The sequence below is a fragment of the Epinephelus lanceolatus genome, chromosome 14 (assembly GCF_041903045.1).
Source record: "Epinephelus lanceolatus isolate andai-2023 chromosome 14, ASM4190304v1, whole genome shotgun sequence".
NCBI classification, from domain to species: Eukaryota; Metazoa; Chordata; class Actinopteri; order Perciformes; family Serranidae; genus Epinephelus; species Epinephelus lanceolatus.
This window is the reverse complement of record NC_135747.1, coordinates 40,977,273-41,000,205: the sequence shown is the minus strand read 5'-3', so window position 1 is coordinate 41,000,205 and position 22,933 is coordinate 40,977,273. Positions and strand designations below refer to the sequence as shown.

The window sequence follows — 22,933 nt, the reverse complement described above, 5'->3', positions numbered from 1 at the left end:
GCTCCTAAATCTTGGTACTTTAAGCTAAAACATTGTATTTGCCAAACCGTAACCAAGTAGTTTATTTGCCTAAAGTTAACCACACATTAAAGATTGTTTAAACTTTTATCATTCTGTGTAACTGATGTTTCCACTTACTACTGGTCTATAAAGAGGGTTGTATCTAAGGTATAATTTCCTTACTTGAGGTTTCCAACAGATGAACGGTGATTTGTCTCACAAAGCGAGACTAATGAATAGGACGGATAAGTGCGCTGATTAAAACCCTGAACAGCTCGTTCACTTTTGTGCATAATATTCTCCAAATTTAAGGAGCTCCAGGTTGTTGAAGTTCTCCAGCTCACACCATCGGCACTGACCTCGCTTTTGTAACAAAATAATAAGTACAACAGAGCTGCAGATGTAAATAAAGACAGTTCTTGTTTATTGACTCATAAAACATCCTTCAAACAATAAACCCATTTCAAGGTAAGGTCTCTGTACAATGCTTACTAAGCAGTTTTATTTATATAGAAAACGTACGAGGGGCCGTGCTTAAAATCACAAGGCTCCTTCAAATTTAATGGCAGGTACTCTGGAAAAAAAAAATTACAGCATTCCATCAACAAATATTTTCAAGCAATAAATATGCATTTATAAATAGTGTAAATTTACATCAAAATAAAAAAGAAAAACACAAATTAAAGTTCACTCTTTTGTCTATGTGCAACCCTTTTTCTCTGTGACTTGGCTGTTTGTCTACAAACGATTTCCTCTCCCCGACGAAATCAGACTCATCATAGTTCCAGCAAAATTAAATGATTTTTTAAAAATGGGGGAAATGTTGCAAAGAATGTGTCACTCAACTTTTCACATTACAAAACAGTTTTTTTATCTGTTTTTTCCTGACCGAGGAGGAGGTGTCTATCTAACATACAAAAGACCAGCTATGCTAATGACTCATCTCATGGAGGGGAGGGAACAAAGCTCGTGTGTGTGTCAACCCACAAACAAAATACAAAAATGGAAAAAGAAAACCATCCAGTCAGTAGTCTTTGTGTGACGATGTTGCCAGTTAAAACATAATATGTACAAAACCTTAATTCATCATTTTTTATGTGGGATTTTGTGTGTGTGTTTTCTGGTGAAGTCCAGCTGGGCCAGCAGTAGAACAGTCTGGTCATGATAACAGGAGGAGCTGCCACCCCCCTCCAGTCCACTGGGGGGAGGCACACCACTCTGGGCAGGTTGCATAGACACACAGCTTTCACGCAGCTGCCTTATGGGAGAGCTACAGAGCGCCGTTTGAGGACTGCCGGCTTACTTCCTGAATATCAGAAAAAGAAGAGGTTTCCGGAGAGTTTCCGATTTAAGTCCATTGTGGTTCTAACGGTCCTCAGAACAACAGTGTTACCATCAAGAGGAGGAAGGCAGGGGACTCGCCTGAAGACAGAGGAAGAGGAGGAACACACTGAGATCTGACTCTGGCATGAAAGTGGTATCATTAGAGGTCTCCTTTGTGTTTAAAGGGATCGTTCAGATATTTCAAAGTGGGGCTGTAGGAGGTATTTATCCATAGTGTGTTACCTACAGTAAATGATGGTCGGCACTCTCCCAGTTTGGAGAAGCAGGCTGGAGTACCACCAGGGAAGCTAAGCAATTGTACCGCTGTGTACAAATGCAGCAGCAAAACATATTTTAGCCACCCAAAAGAAAAAATCCATTTAAAGCCACAGTTTACCCCAAATTTAACCTCCTCTTACCTGTTGTGCTGCTCATCAGTCTCAATAATTTTGGTGTGAGTTGCAGAGTGTTGGAGATATTGGCCGTAGAGTTGTCACTCAGCTTGTGGTGCTCAAAGCGCCAAAAAATACACCAAAACAATCCAGACTGATAACAGCACCACAGATACGGGTCATTTTAAGTGTACGCTATAGTTAGAATATTTTCACAGCTTTGTGTTGCTGTCAGATGGCCCTTACTGACAGGAAACTGAAGCCGTTTTAGGGGCCGAACACATGTTGCGTGTTTTGCAACCTCAAATTAATTGTTTTCAATGTAGCTGACTTTTGGAACGCATCAGTGCACATCGCATGTCACGTGACGAGGAACAACCAATCACAGCCGACAGATATCTTTTCCTTCATCTGTAAATATTCAGTCTGATAAACACGGAAAAGTTGATCATGTTAGTGCAGGGCTGCCCAGAGCTTTACATCTCCCACAGACGATAGGCCTACTCACTTCTAGACAGCTCCTGGAAGAAGATCAGCTCTGCACTCAGGATTTCAGGTTAACAGGCTATACGATGTTTGTTAAAGTTGCTTAGTAACCTCAGACGCAACCTGCCGCCACGCTCTAGAAGGTTGGCTCAATAAAGGGCACAAAAGTAGCACCCAGCGCCTGACCTTGTGTTTTCCAGGCGGTTAAAGATGTGGCATTTGTACAGCCCTGTACTGCTCCACCAGACTCCACAGACAAAAACAGTAATTTAACATCGCTGCACACAGGAGCTGCTGGTCTACCACTGCCTCATTCAGTTATTTTTTGTATTTTGTGTGACTTTGGCGGTAAAGACGGTTAGATTACACAAACAAACTGATCAAGGCAGCGACAGACCATCGTGTGTTCTGCGAGGTAAAATTACTGTTTTTGCCAATGAAGTCTGGCTTTGACAAGAGTGATATAACGGCTTCAGTGCCCCGTCAAAAATGGCTGTCTCACTGCGAGGTAAAACAGTGCAAATAATCTAAATATAGCGCACATTTAAACTGAAATTGATTTATTTTGACGTAGCTAAAATTCGTGTTACTGCTGCCCCCTGTTCACAGAAGTACATTGCTCATCTTCCGTGGCTGTACTCCTGCCTGCTTCTCCAAAGTGAGGACTGACGTGTACTGTACTTAACACACTGACTACGGATGAGTACCTCAAACAACCCCACACTATCTCTTTAAACTGATCTTCTGGTCTGAGATGAGGTGGTTTTGTGATACTTACGAGGGTGAACTGGTCATAAACCTGCATGAGGTCCTCGATCTTGTACTGCTCTAGCACCACAAAGTTGTCCAGGTTAGCACTCGCCCTCCGGGCACAGTCCTGGCAGTGCACCACGTACGTCTTCCTGCTGTTGCTCTCTGTGGTGACAAACAGCAGGTCGAACACCTCCACCTGGACGAGGGTAAAGAGGAAGGGTTCATTCACACAGCGCAGACACAGCTGATATGATGTAGGCGTGGCTTAGGACACGTGTGCTCACCTCACAGATGCTGCAATAATGAGCCGGCTCGCTGTGGGTCCTCCCGTGCCACACCAGTTCTTTCCCGGCAGCAAGCAGCAGTTCACGCTGCATCTGACACTGCTTCAGAGTCCGTAACAAACAATACCTGAAACACACAAACACACACGCTGGGTGAGACCAGGGTCACACAGAAAAACACGGTCGTATCAGGAATTACGTTTTAAGAGGGAGCTCTCACTTGATCATCTCAAAGAGCCTGTGGTCCGACACTTTGATGTTCCTGGCCATGTTCCAGGAGAGGTGGATCATGGGAACAATGGATTTGACACTCTGCAGCTTGTTCCACTCGTAACGCTCCACTGCCAGCTTGTACTGATGTGCTGAGGACAAAAACCGAGAGGCGCTCTTCATTTAATCTGTACATCTGTGTTTATCCAGCTGAGGGTTACAAAGCCCGCAAGCTCTTTGTCACAAGCACTTTCACATTACAGCTGTACCTGCCTGCACCTGGACACTGCGCTCAGAGTCTGGACAGGCTCTGCTGTATCTCAGCGGGCCATGAACACGCTCATGTCTAATTAATTCCCTTTGCTCACCTGTGAGGGGTCCGACATTCCACGCGATGTTGTTGCACCAGCCGATGGCCTGAACCCAGTGGATGGTGCCCGTGTTGAGCCACACCAAGTCTCCAGGACGCTGGATGAACCGGTAAACAGGCACGTTGCTCTCGTACAGGTCCTCCAGGTTGGGCCACCAGGAGCCCATCAGGAAGTTGATGTTGTTCCTGTGAGAGGAGGTGAAACATGACATCAGTGTCGACTCTGTAGATCAGCTAAACTCTCAGGGAGTCATTTCTGGTGACGTACTTTTCACAGAAGTCGGTGATGACGCCCCAGTACGTCTCAGGCACAGCGAACCACTCACAGTCCCCCGGACCGATGTTGATGTTGACTGAGCAGAAGTTGTTGTTCTCTTGGTGACCTGTGACAGAACAGGAGCTGGTTACTAACAGAGTGAGAACGACACAGACAGCAGTGGTGTTTGTTCTGCCTGTGTGTACCTGGCGTCCTGCTCCCCGGCACCTTCATGTAGAGCTGGACGGTGTTCATGCCCAGGATGGTGTGTCCGACGTGGCTGAGCAGGTTACCGGCTGACACGACCCGAGCAAACGCTGGCAGTTTAGACAACTCCTGAAGCTGCTGCTTCCACCTGGAGAGGACAAAAGGTTACAGGTTGAGAGTTAGGCCCTTTTTACACAGAGGTCCAACAACACTGCTTCAACAAATCCCTTCACTACACCGCCTTTTCTTTTTTTATACAGAACCAAAGGACACTGGCATGATGCCTCCCACATGTGTGTGATTTTATACAGTATGTCGGCATTGCAGAAACAAAAGTGGTGTGATAGTGTCGCCATCGAATGTGACATATACACTCAGTGGGCAGCGCTTTCTGAACCTCATTTAACATCCCCGTTATATGGTGTTTGATCCCGTCCTCTGCCTGGACGGTAAGTAGCTCCAGGACCTAATTGTCTCCCAAACTGTGGACGTTTTCTGTTGCTGTTCTTCTTCAAATTAGCTGCTAGCTGCTTTTTAAATCTCCTGGTGGCAAGTCGCACACATAACGAGTAGTCAAAGCGTCACACTTGGCCCGTCCTGTCGGCTCACACTTCTTACACAGATGTTGATTTAGTGCTGTTTCTACCTTTGCTGTCATCTCATATGAACAGTGTGTAAGAGTTAGGGGGATTTAGACTATCTATCCGTATCCTGCTGATGTACGCTCACTATTTTCTCTCTGATAACTTCAGATCAAGCCGTTCAGGAGGTTTTTACCAGAAGTTAAATTATCCAAAGACATTTCTTCCTCTCTGAAACAAACAGACCAGGTGATTAAGACCAGTGGCTCCCAGCTGGTGGGTCACTGGTCCATTCTGAATGGACTGCACGTGACTCACAAATGTCTCGAGTTTGCAAAAACACTTTATTTTTATGTACAGTAACTTTCTGGCACTTTTCCACGACATGGCCAAATGCAAGTATGATGCTGAATGTATTAAACTATGTGGACCCTGAACTAATGACTAAGGAGAAATCTGGACCCTGATGCTGGACCAGTTGGGAACCACTGATTGAAACCAGTAAAAAGCATTCATTTATTCATTTTCTGTAACCACTTATCATGTTGGGGGTCGTGGGGGGGTGGAGCCTATCCCAGCTGACACTGGGTGAGAGGCAGGGTTCACCCTGGACAGGTCACCAGACTATCACAGGGCTGACACATAGAGACAGACAACCATTCACACTCACATTCACACCTACGGGACAGTTTCATGTAAAAACGATAAGGGTTTTTCCGATGCTGCTCATCATGAAGGGGCTGTTAATTTCAGTGGCGGACATGAAAATGTGAATGGTCCAATTTAGAGCCAGTGTTTGGTTTGTTTGTTACTACTGCAGAAACATGGTGGGTCCTCGTCCCTGCTCCCTATGCAGACATTAACAGCTCTTTCTAAGGTAACAAAAACACAACAACTCTGATTTTCAGATGATTCTACACTTAAGAAAACATACTTATGTTATAACACATTCAATTTCTGCAAATAAATCCCCCTAAATCCTACACGCTGGTCCTTAACAACCATTCCATCATCATACCTTTCATATAGAGCAGTGAGGCGACAATGCGGCGCAACACTCTCACCTTAAACAGGCAGTGTAAAACGGGCTTTACTACCTTTTCCCCTCTAAAGACAACCTCATGTAAAGGAGGTGATGTGTGATGGTTTATGCAACCAGATGTTCTGTGTGGAGTTAAAACAGCTCACTCACTTCTTTTCATCAGAGAGGTCGATGTTGGTGCCAAACTTTATGTGTTTGAAAGGGCCTTTCCTTCGCCGCATCGCACTAGAAGAGCATGAGAAGTTTGATACAGTTGGTGAGTAAACAAAAACCTTTGGAAAATTAAAAATGTGAGAAACAAGGAAGGAAACTCACCTGTCTGAGGAACCTGCTTCTGCTTCCATCTCCTTCTTCTTCTCATTCTCCTCCTGTCAGAGAGAAAAAACTTTGAACATACTGGTGCTGGAAACCTCTGGAGAAAAACCTTAGCATTAGATAAACTGATCAAAGTAAACTGGTTTCAGGTCACTAGTGATACAATCTATCTCTGATAACCAGTATGTGTCATCACATCATGGATATAACATGTCATGTACAGGTTTGGTGACACACTGGTTCAACTCTGGTTCATCTGTTGCACCGATCAGTTTTCCTGTGTCTGCAGTGTGTGTGTGTGTGTGTCCCACTCCCACTGACCCGCAGAGACTCCTGGAAAGACGAGGCCTGGTACTGGGCGTATTTGATGACGGTGGTGTGGGAGCGGCTGCTCTCGCAGCGCCACATCTTCCTGCTGCCAGTGGGGTCCCAGTTCTCATCGGTGGGCTGAGCCAATTGGGTGCGCACCTCCACCAGATGGTCGGGGTTGGCCTCCACCAAGGTCTTAGTGGAGAAGAGGCCCAGATCTGAGTGTGGACGGAGGGAGGAAAGACAGGAGCCGAGGAAGAAGAGCGGAGAGGGAAGTTAAGTTATTTTTCAAGATTTTTTAAATTCAAAATTCTATAGGATTTATTTTTAATTTCTTCCTTTCATATCCAGTTATATAATTCTGATACTGATCCTGTCTGGCTGAGGGAGAACAAGGTGACATACTAAGGATGTCTGTCTCACATCAGTGGTGCAGCATGGTCAGAGGAAGCTGTGTTTCTTTATTAATTTTGTCTTATTGTATCTTAGACTACAGAACTCCTGGACACACAAACAGGAACAATCTGCCAGAGTCTTACATAACAGGGCAGCATGTCATTGTAATAGAAGAGCAGATGTTTGTAAATTCTTGGCAAAGCTGACCAGTTTTCTCCACGACAAACATGTGCAGTAACATTTTCCACTTGCAGGTGGTGCTGTTGTCATACATGTCAAATCCATCCACACACACTCTGCCTGCCATGATTACAGAGACACACCCACAGAGCCACGTGAGACTGGACGAGACAGAAAACATCCAGCTGCACATGCTCACAGCTGCTGTCACTATCACATGTAAGACAGACAAGTCAAAGACACTCAGATGCTTGAAACACACAAACGCAGTCTGTGATGCAGCAAAGTGGAGTGCGTGTTTTTATTTTGCGTCAGGTACCTAGTTTGAGCGCTCCAGCCAGTCCTCTGATGACGGTGACCGGGTTGGCAGGGTTGGTGCAGAACTGATGGAGGGGCGGGAAGAAGGCGTCCCTCTTGTTTTCTAGCTGTATGTCAGAGAGGAGACACAGAGTTGTCAGGGGACGTGGACGCACTCCAGACTTATTGGGAGAATCAACACATTAAAGAAGAGCTAACTAAGGAGTGTTTGTATTTGGTGCTGTAGCCAAGATACCGTTACTCCAACATTGCACACAACAACATCATGAATACTTCTCCTTCTACGGAGCGGCTGCACTCACATAAATACTGGGCGTTGGGGGGTTGAGTTTGTCCTTTGGCAGTGGAGGAGAGGGCGCGCGAGGGGGTCGAGGAGGGGGACACTTGTCCAGGAGGATGCTGCTCGTCGACAGGCCGTTCTTCCCCAGGTTCCTGGAGAGAGATCAGTCAGTTCATCAGTTCAGGTTAAAGCAAGACGTCGCTGACGATAAACAAGTGTGCAACACAGTGTGGTCTGTAGAACAGGCTGTTTGCCCCGTGTAACCTCACCACTTCCACAAAACACTGAAGTCTGTTGCGTCATTTCACTGAGCTTTAACACACCTAACAACAAAACATTTACAACAATCAATTACATTACTGAGCAACTTTTGGACATTTGGGAATACGTTTTAATTAGAAAAATCAGGACATGCAGAGGTTAGCCTCTCCAGACAAAACCTGTTCACCAAGCACCATCTGTGAAATGTACAGTTTGTTCAGAGCTGATTCAAGCTTTTGTAAAGTAACCCGTGCAGCTACATGACACTCAATCCACTTAAGTCTAATGTTCATCGGTAAATGCTGAACTCTGAGTACGCCAGGAGGGTAGAAGACAACATTTTCGTAATCATGGCTGTGACCCCTTCGACCAGGGCTCGCTGGTGTCTTTGACACGTGTGTAACATGTACAAAACTGCATGATCCTCCTGGATTATGAGGTCTGCCACTGCACTAAGATAACGGATGTCATGGGAACAGATACTTTGGTGCCAATCGATGTCAAAATTTTGAAAACATGACTCATTTTTCTCCAGTATCATAAAAACTCAGGATGCAAGTGTTATATCTGCTGTTAAATGCCAAAGGAAGAAGAGAAAGAACAACACATGAAAGATGGCGAAACGTGCAACTGCCGTGACAGCTCCGCCTCGACTCAATGGAAAGAAAAGCATTTGTTAATTCTTTGCAATGGGAGCACCGTTGATTTACACTCTGCTGTCGGCTATATTTTAACATAAGTTTCCTCACCAACAAAATCTCATGAACCCACAGAGACTAGTTGCATTGCAAGGCAGCAACAAAAGCTTAGGTAAGGAGCAGGGCCTCGCCTCAACCACACCTCTAATTACCTGCCAAGCCTACTTACACCTGGTCGACCCATCCTGCTCTGTTTGTCTCAAATTTCTTGACATACCCTCCCTTCATCCTCTCTTCCCTTCTCCTTCAGTCTGGTGCATAACTCTCCCATGTCTCATTGTAGGTACCGTCTGGGAGGCCTGTGAACAGCTCAGATGGAAAAACTCCTAAGACTAAACTTCCACACTGAGTTTCCCTCTGCCTGATCTTCAGCACATTCTCCCAGATCAACCAGTCAGAAGACATCCCTCTTCCCCCACTTACATCCATTCACCAGCCCTCAACAACAACTAACACCTCCTGAATTCCGACTAAACATGTAAACAACATACTTGTGGCACGGTCCTCACTAGTGAATGTGTCGCATCATGTCATCATAAATGAAGCATTGTGGTGCTACAAGGATGCCCCAGTCTACGAGTTATATTCCAGAAAGAGGTACATGCTAGTTTGGTACAGGCCCCAGCGAAATCACATCATCATCATTTTTATATTTCTTCTTCCTTCATATTTCTGCAGCAGTCTGTCAACACTGTAGTTCTTTATGTCCAGTGGGAGATGTGTGATGTGAGCGTGGCAGACGAGAGGGCGCTGCACGAGGACTACAGAGAAAGTGAAGCTCATGACAACAGCATCACGTCCACTCCCTACTGGACTCAAACTCCAAGCAGCCGCACCCGCACACACACCGAGAGCTGTACTCCGATCTGTGTGTGACATCAGCTCAAAGTATTTCTGCACTTCTGCCTCAAAGACACAAAGTGGCAGATTTTATCCAAACACGATGATGAGTCCAACCAGCACTCAGCGTGGGGTCAAAATGTCATGACATTTCCCAAACGCAGCGGAGAATCAACACATTACTCACGTCTGCACATGATTTCACATCTGAATGCATCTGCTGCTGCGGAACTGCCACAGACATTCAGCATCACGCCATGTTGTCTTTTTCAGTTAACAATGGGTCGGTGTGAGCAGCGGGATGCCCACACATACCTGGTTCGATAACACTCAATAACACAGCTTCTGATTGGTTAATGGTCTCAAATTATTGGCTGTGATCTGAACAACAGCAGCCAGTGATTAAAAAAAAAAAAAAACATTTAAAATGTTAATACAAACTAAGACATTCAATGACCAGTGATTATTCTGTTGGTTTTATAAATTGTCAAAAATGCTGCAGACAGTCTGAGAACCAGAATAAATTATTTCCAGGAAGTCATAAATGACCAAACCTAAAATTATCACCTCATGGTTGTATGCATTCATCAATCAGTCAAGCTGCAGTTATAGTTTACATCCATGTCTGTGCAGACTCACATGAAACCATGACAGTGGATAATACTGCAAATATGTTGCAGTGTCTAAAACATGGATGCTTCTCACACAGAGGATCTGTCCAATCAGCACAGTTTGAAGACTAGAGTCACCAATTCAGTATCTGACCAAGTGTCTCCCCTTCTGCTACTGAGATATGACCTGGAATAATGGCCAGAGAACATTATGATGTCACAGGGAAGATGACCTTTGACCTTTTGGATATATGATGGCATCACATCATTTTATTCTATGCGACATGCATGTGAAATTTTGTCATACTTGGTGTATCAATTCTTGAGTTATAGCCAAATTGGTGTTTTTGAGGTCATAGTGACCTTGACCTTAAACCACCAAGTTCTAATCAGTTTATTCTTGAGTCCAAGTGAATGTTTGTGCCCAATTTGAGGGAAATTTCAAGGTGTTCTTGAGATGTTGTGGTCAAGATAATTAGATGGATGCAAGGTCACCGTGACCTTGAACTTTTATCCACCGAAATCAAATCAGTTTATCATTGAGTTCAAGTGGACGTTCGCGCCAAATTTGAGGAAATCCCCTTATGGCCTTCTCAAAATGTATCATTCACAACAATGAGGTAGATGAAAGGTCACACTGATCTTGACCTTTGACCACCAAATTCTAATCAGTTCATCCTTGGGTACGAGTGAGCATTTGTGCCCAATTTGAGGAAATTCTCTTGAGTGCTATGAGATACCTTGTTCACAACAATGATATGGATGCAAGGTCACTGTGACCTTGAACTTTGACCAACAAAATCAAATCAGTTCATTGTTGAATCCAAGTAAATGTTTGTGTCAAATTTAACGAAATTCTCTTAAGGTGACCTACATTCACAGGAATGCGACAGATGAGGTCACAGTGACCGCTGACCAACAAATTCTAATCAGTTCATCATTGAGTTCAAGTGGACGTTTGTGCCAAATGTCCTCAAGGCGTTCCTGACATATTGCATTCACAAGAATGAGACAGACAAGGTCACAGTGACCTTGACCTTTGACCACAAAAAAATCTTATCAGTTTATTCTTGAGTCCAAGTGGACATTTGTGCCAAATTTGAGGAAATACGCTCAAGGTGTTCTTGAGATATTGCGGTCATGAGAATGGGGTGATGGACAAACCAAAAACATAACGCCTCCGGTCACGGCCATCACCCGGGCGGAGGCAAAAAAATATAAATACAGGATCAAAAACATCACTGATTCTTAATCTCTCAGACCCACCTACACATAAAGGTTAACTACAGATAACAGGAGTCTTACCTGCACGCTTTGAGCACCTCACTGGAGCTGGGGTAGATGGAGACCGAGGACCAGGGTGCCAGACCAGCAGGGACAGTGTGTCTCTGAGCTCCTGCAGATGGCTCCACCTTCTTGGGGCTCTGGGAGTCCTCCAGCCCCTTCCCGTTGACTGTGGGCGCCTGGCTGTTGGTGGTGGACGGGCTGTTAAGGCAGGAGAGGCTGTTGGTGGTGTGAGGGTCTGCTGAGCGTGGAGAGGGCGAAGCTGTGGCTAAAAGTGGCGAGGATGCCGCCGACTGCTCCGACGTTGGCTTGGCGGCGCCGTGGAGACCCGGGTGGACGTTGTTGATTTTCTCTGAGGAAGGGCCTCCATGGTTACTGTAGTTATTGTTATCGTCATTACTGGTAGTATTGGCTTTTCCCTTTAGCAAGGCTGAGAGCTGAGGATTGTCTGAACTGAGCACGCCGGGGGCAGGAGAGGCAGGCTGAGACGGGCTGGCGGAGCCGTCCGTCACCCGCGGCTGGACGTGATTAGTCAGTCCCTGCGCGGGGGTGCTGCTGGGACTTAAGGGCGTCCCTGCGGAATGCCTGACGGCGGCCTCCGGACCTGATGGCAAAGTGGCGGCAGCGCCGTTGCTGCCGTTGTTGCCCCCTGAAGGCGTGGTGTCTTTGGTGTGGACCCCTGAGGTAGTAGCGGCGTGGGGGGGCGAGGACAAGTGGTTGGGTGTGGTCTGGGGGGAGGTGGGGGATAAAGAGGAGGCTGAGGAGGAGGCAGTGCAGGGCCCAGAGGAATGTCCAACCTGATTCAGAATGCCAGAGGAAGAGAACGAGGTCTGAGGGGAGGAGGAGGAAGAGAAAGGGGGTTCTCCATTGGGACCTGCCGAATGTGAACCTGGACCTTTTTGAAGCCCCTGGACGGAGAGGAAGACCAAAAAAACACACCATTAAAATAATAAAAACAGATCTACTTTACATTTCGAATTCAAAACACAGTGACTTTAACTGAAAATAAAACGCATGCAATATTATTATCAGCGCATGCTGCTCTAACCTTGGCATTTCTATTTTAAAAAACCCAATAGAAGAACGCAGATGGATCGGCTCTTTACCAAACAATAAATAAATAAATACATGGCACAGATGAGGCCGTTTGAGCAACAGATAAAACTCTGGAAACACCAGTGAGATACCTGAGTGGTAGTGTTGCGTTGTTGGCTCCTCCATGTCTCGTCTGCATGACTGGGACTACTGGTAGTGCTGCTGGTGCTGGGGTGACTGGCGGCTGTGCAGTTGTGAGGTAGAGAGTTCTGCTGCGGGTAAGGCACGTTTCCGTTGCTCGCGCCGCCACCTCCCAGTCCCAGGGTGTGATTTTTGTCCAGGTGTCCCAGCAGCCCCGCTGAAGGACTCGAAGAACAGGATCCATTGGCTGTGGGCTGGGTGACACACGGGGGCCGGATGGCTGTGTGATTAAGGGGAGAGGCGCGGGAGAGGCCTGCGTGGTGGTGAGAGGGCTCAGCCAAAGGACCGTTGGGAAGGCTGGGCCGCGGCTGGCCACTCGCTGCTGCCTGCTGCCTCATCTGACGCACAGGAGAGAAGCAGAGATGACTCAGTGATGCTGTGCGGCTACATTAACACTTGGACAAACACAAACGTACAGCTTTACGTCACAGATGCAAAGCTCTATATCACTGCAGTCATGTTTAACTGTATAATTACCTGCAGCTGATGTTGCTGCATGAGAGAGAATTGGTTCTCCAGCTGCTCCAGCATCTGCACCTGGGGGGGCTTGAGGTTTGCTCTGTTGGTCCGCAAGTGATCCAGGTGCTGCACATTTACAGGGTTCATAGACATTACAAAATTAAACTCAAGGACTTTCAAGTGCTTTTACAAGCACCATTTTGTCCATTTTCAATGACTTAATTTAAAGGAAATAAATTATTAATTAATAAATTATGTGATCAGTGTATCTCTTTTGAGTGAAGCCCTACTGATGACACTCACTGACGTTATTTATCAGTTACACCTCAATCTTTATAGGTATTACTATAAAATCTTCAAAAAAAATATAGCAACAACTCTGAATGTCACAGAGCTATCTGACAGTAGCACAAGAAAATGATGTCTAGGCTAGGACAAAAGGATGGGAGAGGTCGCTGCGGAGTGAGTTGAGTGTAACACGAGAAAAAAAAAGCCGAGCAAATTCTGATTCTGAGAATTTATTAAAATGACGTCATGGAAAAAACTATAGTCAAAAAACAAGACAGTGTGATGTGTTTCACTTGAATCTGAATGTACTTATGACTACGGTCTGTATCCCAAATTGCCCCTTGGGGACATAAAGTTTAACCTTACCTAAACTTTGTTTTGAAAAAGGTTTTTGCACAAGGAGCTGGTTGTTTCCATCTAAAAATGTCAGTGGTTAAATGTGATATGATGTAACAACAATTATGATTTGCGATGCAGCTTAAAAAAGGTTAAACCCTGTATTTATAAATGATCTTGACATGAAGGGGTTAAGAAGATGCCGACCATTAACTGCAACATCATCAGTTCCAGTCCAGCAAGCATCTCTTTCTCCTTTGTTCATGGCTCAACTTTGTAACAGCATAAACTGCTTCAAATCCTTGAACCCCTGATCGTACAGTGAGCCCTGCTTCATGTATTTTTACTATCAAACTGGCTTCCTGACATCAGAGAGAAAGGCCTTGAAGTAATCCAGTATCAGCTCCAGAGACTTTCTCTGCTCACATTTTATACAGGGCTCCAGACTAACTTTTTCCACTAGGAGCACCATTGCTCCTTACTGAAAATTTTAGGAGCACCAGCACAAAATTTAGGAGCACTATCTATATCGACACAACATATTCATAATTTTGTCTATATTAACTGCATTACTGATAATTTAGCAATAAACACAGACAACCCTGCCTCTTAAATGATGTGTGCAGCGGCGCTTTTGCTCCATCATTGCATCTGTCCCTGCATAATTTATGCCTGATGCTGTTGTTGTGCTTAACCAGCGTTTCATGGTTGAAGTGTGTAGTGGAGTCAGCGAATTTAGTTTTCCCCGCAAATTTCAGACCGCACTGAGAGCAGTACATGCAGGACATCACTTTCTTTTCTTTACAATATCTCAACCACGTAAATTCAGTGAGCCATTTTTGTCGGAAATGATAAGGCTTTGGCTTTTTCGGTGCTGCGACATCACCTGCTGACTCGTCCTCTGAACTATCGTTGTCGGAAGTTTGGGAAACTGGCACAGGACCGACAGGAGTTTCTGGATTATTTTTTCTTGTGAAAAACGAATCTATAGTTCATTTCAAACGACACAGCACTTTCTACTCGACACCGGCTCTGTGACCCCTCTCTGTCTAACCCCGCGCACAGTGCACACGTACTGAAACTGCTGCACATTGCTATGGTTACTGGCGCCCCCCCGCCTCGCAGTGCACATACAGACACACATGACACGCATAAAAATACAAAAAAAAAAAATATATATATATATATATATATATATATATATATATATATATAAAAAAGAAAGAAAAAGGAGGAGGGGGTGGATTTGTAAGTCGCGCTGGTGCTCCTAGTTAAAAAACTATGTCGCACGGCCTCCAAAAAAGGTCGCAAAATGCGACCAATTAGGCTCAGTCTGGAGCCCTGTTATATTCTCATTATTTAGATATATTTTTAAGGGGGTTCACATTACAGTTTGGCTGCAGAGTTTACATGTGTCAACTCCATAACATATATGCATGTGTATAAAGCCAGCTTCAAATGTTACAGACTTGTAACTGCTTCAAGTTTGCATCAATAATATAACATTCCTAGATGCAGAACTAATGAAAGCTGAGCTAGATTTCCGTATGTAATGATTAATTAATGCACCTTGTGTGTTAGCTTAAGTGATGTGCTGTGCCCTGTAAATGTGTTAGCCTGATCTGCTGCCTATTTTACAGCTTAAGGGGCATTAACTGTAAATACATACATGGATCTAATTTATGGTATATACTGAGTTTTTCAAAATACCATTAATATTACAGAAAAATATGCACTTGTTAGACTTGTTACCTGAAGCTTCTGTGGCGTTAGGTACCAGCTGGGGATCTGCTGTTGATTGGGACTGTTCACCCAAGAGTCTGCAACTCCCTGTAAGTGAGATAAAACAATGAGGACCGTGGCTCACCTTCTAAAATGTCCCGCAGGACAGAAAACACTTTATTTGTTAATTAGCCAGCGTGTTCCCAACTACAGTTCGGAGCCGGTAAGCTGCCACTGAGAGATGTAACACTGTGACTACTGCAGAGTCGTTTGACCCAGGTGTGGATGCCGACTGTAACATTTCCCATTACATACAAAAGGGGTTTTGTGCAGTGAGGAAGAGGCTCAAGTGGATGTTTGTGCCGAATTTGAAGAAATTAGCATTGCAGAGATCAGACAGATGCAAGGTCACAGTAACCTTGACCTTTGATCACCAAAATCTCATCAATTCATCATGAGTTATCTGAAATGTTTTCTTCTTTCATATGAATATCTGACACAGTGACATTATATATATATATATATATGTGGCAGAACATAGGAAAAGCACATTAGGTCCCCTTTAATATCTCTTAGCTGTACCTTCGCAGGGCTGGCAGTGCGTTTCCTCTTGGCAGGACTGGCCTGTGGGTCTGTGTGATTGCTGGCGGACTGGCCTCCCTCCCCCTTACAGGCCTGGAAAGCCAGCAGAGACACAGCTTGTGAGGATACACTGGACCAACAATAAGCAACCTACAGTTCAAACTGAGCCCTAAGGTTGTGTTTCAACAAACAGCCATAAATCCAAAGTGACACTGGAGGATACACTTGATACTACGATTACATGCACAACAATCTGCGCATTAAAATATCGCATGTATGACGAAATACTCCGATTAAAATATGGTTTCACCTTAATCCAGCTGACACAGGTTGATTAAGGTCACAATCAGAGTATTCATGCTGTGGTTCAGAGGTGGGATAATGCAACAGTAGTTGCATTAGTGAAGGGTTGTTTGGACATGCAGACCACATGTTCTGGTCTCTCATTGGTTGTTTACACATTCTCAAAAGTCTGTAACATCAGTAAGGCTCACAGATAACATTTATCTACATTTAATCAATTACACTGCAAACTTCAATACTGAAACAAGTAAAAATGACCTTAAATGCCTTATTAAAATTTCTGTTTCTCTGTGTTTTGTGACAGTGCAGATCAAGCAAGTGCTAATGATGGAAATGATTTCATTCGTAGCCAAAAGAGGATGATGTCAATGTTAAGGATTAGAATAGACAAAACTATAAGAAAACAGATCAGACGTGAAAAATAAGAGGACTAAATAAAACTGAGATGTCGATGGTCGGGGCCAGCCTTCACATCTAATGAGCAATACTAACATTTGCCTCATTTTCAAAGAAATAAAAAATATTTCTGCCAGTTTCAACCAATATTTGAAGGCAAAATTAGAGTGTCAAATGCATGACACAAAAATGCATACATACATACTACTGAAGGGTAACTTTGGTATATTGCTACCTTTTTTCTCATGGTTTTGTGTCTAGGCAAAAAACGGGAACAAGAATTTTTTAAACTGGTCCAGTATTGAGCGACACCGCTGCAGCCATGAAACAATTATGCACCATCAATCTACACCCACTAAAAGTGCTTGTTTTTGCCACTGAGATTGTGGAATGTCTGACAACCTCATGGAACAGATTCCTACAGTGATAAACCTTTTTTTTTTTTTCCAAACCAGAAACGTCAAAATTGCTATCACCAATAAACAGTAACGTTATCATCGTTAAACACACTTCATTCAAAGATGACAGAAATATGGCTGCCCCCTAATAATCGACCAAACATTAGTCGACCAGAAAGGTCATTAGTCGATTTCATTGGACGCTTAGTCGCAGAGAAAAAAAAAAGTGAATCAGGAGCTGCACCTTGTCAAAATAAATCCAAACCTATATGACTGCACCATGTGGGACTTTAATGTGAAAGGACAGACACAGGAAGTGTCCACGCTCAGTAGTCAGACAGGAGTCAGGTTAATGTCCAGGGCTGGTACCTGCGGTTATTCCACAGGCTAGTTAATAACATGTCGGGCAGGAAATCCAAAGTGTGGGATCATTTTGAGAAGGTGAAGGACGAACCCAAGGTGATATGTAAACTCATCTTCATTGGTCGACTACAAACATGACGTATCATCTGAAACATGGAAGTAGCTACATGCCCATTAGCCCACAGCGTCATTAACAGGCGGCTCGCTCAGTGTGTGACGTGCACTTGTAGACAAAATATAGGCCTATATTAGGTGGGTTTGGCAGTTCGCGGTTTCTGGTTAAACAAAAAGGAGCTATCTCTTTAACAAAAGCCCCGTTTCCACCGAGCAGTTCAGTTCAGTGCACTTTTTATAGTACCAATAGAACCGTTCCATACTGTTCCCATTTTTGGTACTGCATATATTCTAATCCCACTCTCAAAAAAAGAAAAAAGCATGGCAGTGCATCATTCCTGTGGGCTATGGCAGCACTACACCCCTGAGCTTGCCTTAAGGCCCATTCGTCTGTATCCGGATCCGTATTTAACGTTGAGCATAAATGGGCCTTAAGAAGGACTTAACTCTGTGTCACCGCTGATGAGGAAATACAGGAAGTGCTGGATGGAGCGGTGAGTGACAACAACCCCGCCCACATTTAAGAGGACTGTCTGTGGTGGAAGTGCTAGACGGACCTAGGGTCTAGGTACCATGTGTAAAGGGTTACTGTTGGTTCCAAAGGTACTGTACCGAAAGTGTTTGGTGGAAACGGGGCAAAAAATGTTTATCTCTGTAGGGATCCTTTCCATAATGTTGTCAGACACAACACGCTCTTGTAGTTGACTTAAATTGACGGTGCACAAATGTCCCAAGTGGTTCCTTTACAGCCTGTTAAGCAGCTGCTGATCGTTGTGGTCTCCCAATACTGAACCAATTTTGTAAAAATCCTTGTCACCATTAGTCACTTAGTCATAAACTCTTAGGGGAATAGGCTTAAAAATATCAAAGTTACCCTTCTTATACACTGTATCCATTAAGCATGCATTTTCAGCCTTACATTTGCCAAGTATCGTAGTTATGACTGCACAAGATTTGTACATCTTGGCATTAAGGATAAGAGCTGCGGGACATAACGAGCTCCTTGTAGCTTTGCTCGATAATTTCAACACTTGTCATGTGACACGGAGAGGCACTATGAAGGTCAACTACACTCTGGTAATTAGATTATTATAATATGGGCCTCGCTCCAGTTCCTTCAGACTGTATCCTCGTTTATCTTTCAGCACAGATGTCCACATTGGCCACGGACGCAAATCAGGATTTAAGAAATTGTTTGATGTGGATAAAACGTCTGAAAGACTTGGAGCGAGGCCTCAGCTTTAATAGTCCTCATAAATTTATTGTTTGAGTAATTTCCAAAGAGGCTGTAGTCTTTTGTATAAACTGGATCTCACCTGCTGTGCCTGTGCAGTGTTCAAGGCCCCCTGCCTGGACGTGAGCTCAGCAGGAATGGGTAGGCTCCACGCCTCCTCAATACTAGGAAGCATTTTACTCTTATTCTGCAGACTACCTGGCTGTAGGTTACACAACTGAGCCTAGGAGAAATTGTGTAAGACACAAACTTTAGTGCTGAACTTGGGTTTAACAAAAAAAAAAAAAAAAAAAGGCGCTACAAATACTACTGCTTACTGTAGGTGGTGTTTTAGGAAACCGTATACAGAATATAACAGAAATGTTCAATGCCATGAAGGTATGCTTTACAATTACACGTGAGAAAAATGTGTTTAAACACACCAATATGAATCATTATTCATATCTCAGTGGTCAGAAATCAAAATGACAAAAGCACAATCTGCATTTTAAAAAGCCAACTGCTTTGGCAATGCTTGGCAATAAACACAGCACTTTGAGACACACACACACCAGAATACTGCACAACATCTAACAGACAGGGCTGGGTGATGGTGGTACCAGTCGAAACAGTAGCCGTACCTGCAGCAGCTTGATGCGTTGTGTGAGTGCAGCAGTGTTGAGGCAGGCCTTGCTGCGTGTAGCATTGATGTAGCACTTGATAGCGTCGTGCGGCTGCCCGCAGGATTCGTAGAGGGTGCCCAGGTCCATCCAGGCGGCCGCGTGGCTGTGGTCCAGTTGAACGGCGCAGATGTAGGCCTGCAGTGCATCCATAGGCTGGTTCTGCTGCTGGTAGAGCACCCTGGAGGCAGAGGCAACGGGAGTGAGATGATTCTCGTGCCATCTTTTAGGATTTAGGTCTTTATCTTTCTGAGCCATCCCAACTCTCAGAGGACACACCCCACCCTCCCACCCTCCATACATCTATCTATAGATCCTGGCTCAATCTCCTGCTGCTCTGTTCTCCACCTGCTCCCTACGTCCTCTGTTGCACTGCAGCTGCTTTATCTCCCCGAGGTATTTTCAGAGCCACTGGCGCCCTGAGCTATAACCACCCTTGAACAGATGAACTTTTATAAAACGGCTAATTCTCCCTCCCTCAAACTCACAGACATTAGCATACAGAAGTTCTGTTCTTACCCTATGGAGCACCAGGTGTCAGCACTGGCCTCCGACTTATCAATGGACTGGCGGTAAGAGATGAAGGCATCCTGCACCTTCCCAATACTGGAGTAGCACCTGGAGGAGAGAAGATGGACAGAGGAAAAAGGCATGAGATATGAGAGGAGCATGTATATAACCAGATAAAAGTCTCATCTGGTGAAGAGGGCAGCGTAAACATTGTAGCATAGAAAGACATCTGCTCACAGGAAATGCAGTGCTGTTTAAGTGCAGCAAATAAGCTTGTTGCAATGATATCGTTTCCTTAATTTGCTCAGAATTTCAGTCGTCCATTTACTTTACAGCTTCGTTGTAGTGGCAAAGTTGTAGTTGTAGTGGCAAAGTTGTAGTTGTAGTTCCTTTGTAGCCTCATGCTAGCTTTTCATTCGTGGCAATTGAGTTTATGACTCAAAAATCATAAAAGCATGTTCAATTGTGAAGATTATCTTACTGAACAAAACATAGAAGTACCTTATGTCAAGCTACTTAGATAAAACACGCATCCTCAGTACACTGGGCTGTGACAGCTACATGAGTAAAAGTTTAAGAGAATTTCCACCTCTCCAATCACACACAAAAAACCGCTGTCTCACATTGCCGGATAATGCAACCTGAATACTGGCAATTTGGCTCAGAGAGCTTTGACAAATAAGAAAACAAAAGCAAAAGTTGCAGTCCCACTGCACAATAGCATGCATCTCAAACAGCACTTGCATGACGGCAATGAAATGTTGTGTTGAAGTTCACAAACAGGGCTGCATGTCAACTTCTTTTTTATTGTTTTGCACACTGCACTGACGCTGCAGAGGTTAAAAGGTTTGTAGTACAGGCTGAAATTGTAGCAGGAGTATAAAAGTATCAAGTAAATCCATTTGGGAGAGTTTAAAAAGTCATTTGTTGGACACAGCACTGAAAACATCATTTTAAATATATTCATTGATAATCATTACTTAGGCCTGTGCACATAGCAAAGAGTGATTAAAGTCTCTTGTCTGAAATGTCTGTATCATCACTGTGCTGCAGTTTTATACACACATCAGTCGCCTCCATCCAGGCGTCATCTCACGTCACATGAAAGACTACAGCTGCCGGGTAGAATTCAGATACGTTACTGATTTACTTCACACATAAACAAGCACGCAAACCCTGACCTCAGACAAACAAGCAGCTGTCTCACACACAAGTAGCACAAAGCTGTATCGCACAGGTGCTGCTGTGGAAATTTCAATCACTGCACGGACTGATTTACATGCAACATACATCACGTGTCTGCATATATGTATATGTGTTTAAATATCCACACAGTAGCCAAGCCAGCTCACGCTGTGTGGCATGGGTGAACATTTCTCTCTTCCGCAGTTGTGCAGGGATTCAGCTGATTTACAGATAGAGGTTCAAGACTTATGAACTACATCCTTCAGTGAAGGAAGTAACGGTAAGAAATGATAAGAAAGGTGGGGCGTCTATGCAGGTGAAATGTTAAGTCTTGTATGTCAGCATGTTGAGGGTCTTATGTGCAGACTGCTGAATGTAAAAAGAGGATGACAAACAACAGACAACTTTTTAATATCCAGGATGTAGCTGAGCCTAGTCAACACCTAAAGGCACAGCACAGACCTCGAGGGGGGTCGTTTACTTAGTCGCTCCAACGCCTGCGTGCATTCAGCCTGTTTTTTTTGCCCCCAGAGAAACCCACGTCAACAACACAGGAACAGGCGAATTTGAAGCACGTGTCCTCGTCGGGCCGATGGGGCACTGATTGACTATATTCAACCAACAAAAAGCTCGTGTAGCCAAGATTATTATCGCTGCACACTGGCAGATGGCTTCTAGGTAAAACAAACAGTCTAATCTGGACTCGGGCTCTGACAGGTTTGAGGCGAGCCCTGCAAAATACACAAACACTCACACCCTTGTTTGCCTTACCTGCCGAGAAAGTACCAGGACTGGCCAGAGTTCGGGTCTGCTTCTAAAGACTTCTGCAGACACTGGATGGCATAGCTGTCCTTGGTGCCTTTGTCCCCCAGCTGCTCCACCGTGTGATGCATCCAGCCTGGAGGAACAGAGAAAGATCAGAGGGGAGTCTTAAAGAATCAGCTCAAACACAAGAGTTGACTTTGCTCTTGTTCCTTAGTTACCATGTGCCGAGTAGAAACTAAAACGTGTGGAATTAGATCACATAAAAACAGGTAAAGTCAAGCACCTGAGGCCAGAGACACAACGTGCAACGAAAAAGATAAGACCGCTGTCTGATGTGCAAATGGATCACACTCATAAACAACACAAATGGCTCGTCCTTCCAAAGCTCTCCAACCAAAAAGGAAGCGAGGACAGAGGCAGACAAAGAGGGGGAGGGGGCGCGCACACACACACACACTTCAAATGCTCTCATATGGACCAACCTTTACAAACAACTCCTCCCTGCTCTACAACCACACACACACACACACACACACACACACTCCAGACACTCAGACTGTGCAGTGATGTGCAATTCACAGCAAATGAAAAATCTCTCGGGAAGACAGACGCAAGCAATCACAGACTCCCCAGTTCCTCTCCTGTACACCTGTGGCAAGCTCCACAGGTCACCATGACAACCTCAGCAGGCTAGACTGGGAATGGTTTTTACAACTGGGTGACTAGTGGGGGTGGTGTCTACACAGTGGAGGGGCAGGGAATGGAAATGTCTCTGCGTTTGCACTGAGAAATGTGTGAAATAGTGTTAATGTAACATTCCAGCTGCTGCTGCACTTTCACAGCTATGACCCTGACGGTGATCTTAAAGCTTTAATTCATAAAATGTCATGAAAGCAACGGTTTCCTTTTCTCTCTTAAAGCACAGTTTCAATACAAAAGCTGACTACACTTTGAGAACAACCATTGCATCACATTATGATCTGATAA

The 22,933-nt window shown here is 44.5% G+C and overlaps 1 protein-coding gene across 1 annotated transcript in view; it reads right to left on the bottom strand.

Annotated features, from left to right (window-relative positions):
* Nucleotides 1-403: 403 nt before the first annotated feature.
* kdm6a (lysine (K)-specific demethylase 6A) overlaps nucleotides 404-22,933 on the bottom strand; it is a 60,934-nt gene continuing 38,404 nt past the window's right edge. The window contains exons 10-30 of the mRNA XM_078174725.1: nucleotides 21,953-22,079; nucleotides 20,006-20,104; nucleotides 19,448-19,667; nucleotides 18,910-19,050; nucleotides 16,020-16,112; nucleotides 15,468-15,545; nucleotides 13,110-13,217; nucleotides 12,584-12,970; nucleotides 11,418-12,304; nucleotides 7,725-7,854; nucleotides 7,424-7,529; nucleotides 6,541-6,746; nucleotides 6,220-6,272; nucleotides 6,055-6,129; nucleotides 4,281-4,429; nucleotides 4,087-4,201; nucleotides 3,817-4,004; nucleotides 3,459-3,600; nucleotides 3,239-3,365; nucleotides 2,980-3,150; nucleotides 404-1,422 (exon numbers count right to left, since the gene is read on the bottom strand). Of these exons, the coding sequence (XP_078030851.1) occupies nucleotides 1,396-1,422; nucleotides 2,980-3,150; nucleotides 3,239-3,365; nucleotides 3,459-3,600; nucleotides 3,817-4,004; nucleotides 4,087-4,201; nucleotides 4,281-4,429; nucleotides 6,055-6,129; nucleotides 6,220-6,272; nucleotides 6,541-6,746; nucleotides 7,424-7,529; nucleotides 7,725-7,854; nucleotides 11,418-12,304; nucleotides 12,584-12,970; nucleotides 13,110-13,217; nucleotides 15,468-15,545; nucleotides 16,020-16,112; nucleotides 18,910-19,050; nucleotides 19,448-19,667; nucleotides 20,006-20,104; nucleotides 21,953-22,079 (3,629 nt within the window). The 3' untranslated portion in view covers nucleotides 404-1,395. The remainder of the gene's footprint in view (nucleotides 1,423-2,979; nucleotides 3,151-3,238; nucleotides 3,366-3,458; nucleotides 3,601-3,816; nucleotides 4,005-4,086; nucleotides 4,202-4,280; nucleotides 4,430-6,054; nucleotides 6,130-6,219; nucleotides 6,273-6,540; nucleotides 6,747-7,423; nucleotides 7,530-7,724; nucleotides 7,855-11,417; nucleotides 12,305-12,583; nucleotides 12,971-13,109; nucleotides 13,218-15,467; nucleotides 15,546-16,019; nucleotides 16,113-18,909; nucleotides 19,051-19,447; nucleotides 19,668-20,005; nucleotides 20,105-21,952; nucleotides 22,080-22,933) is intronic.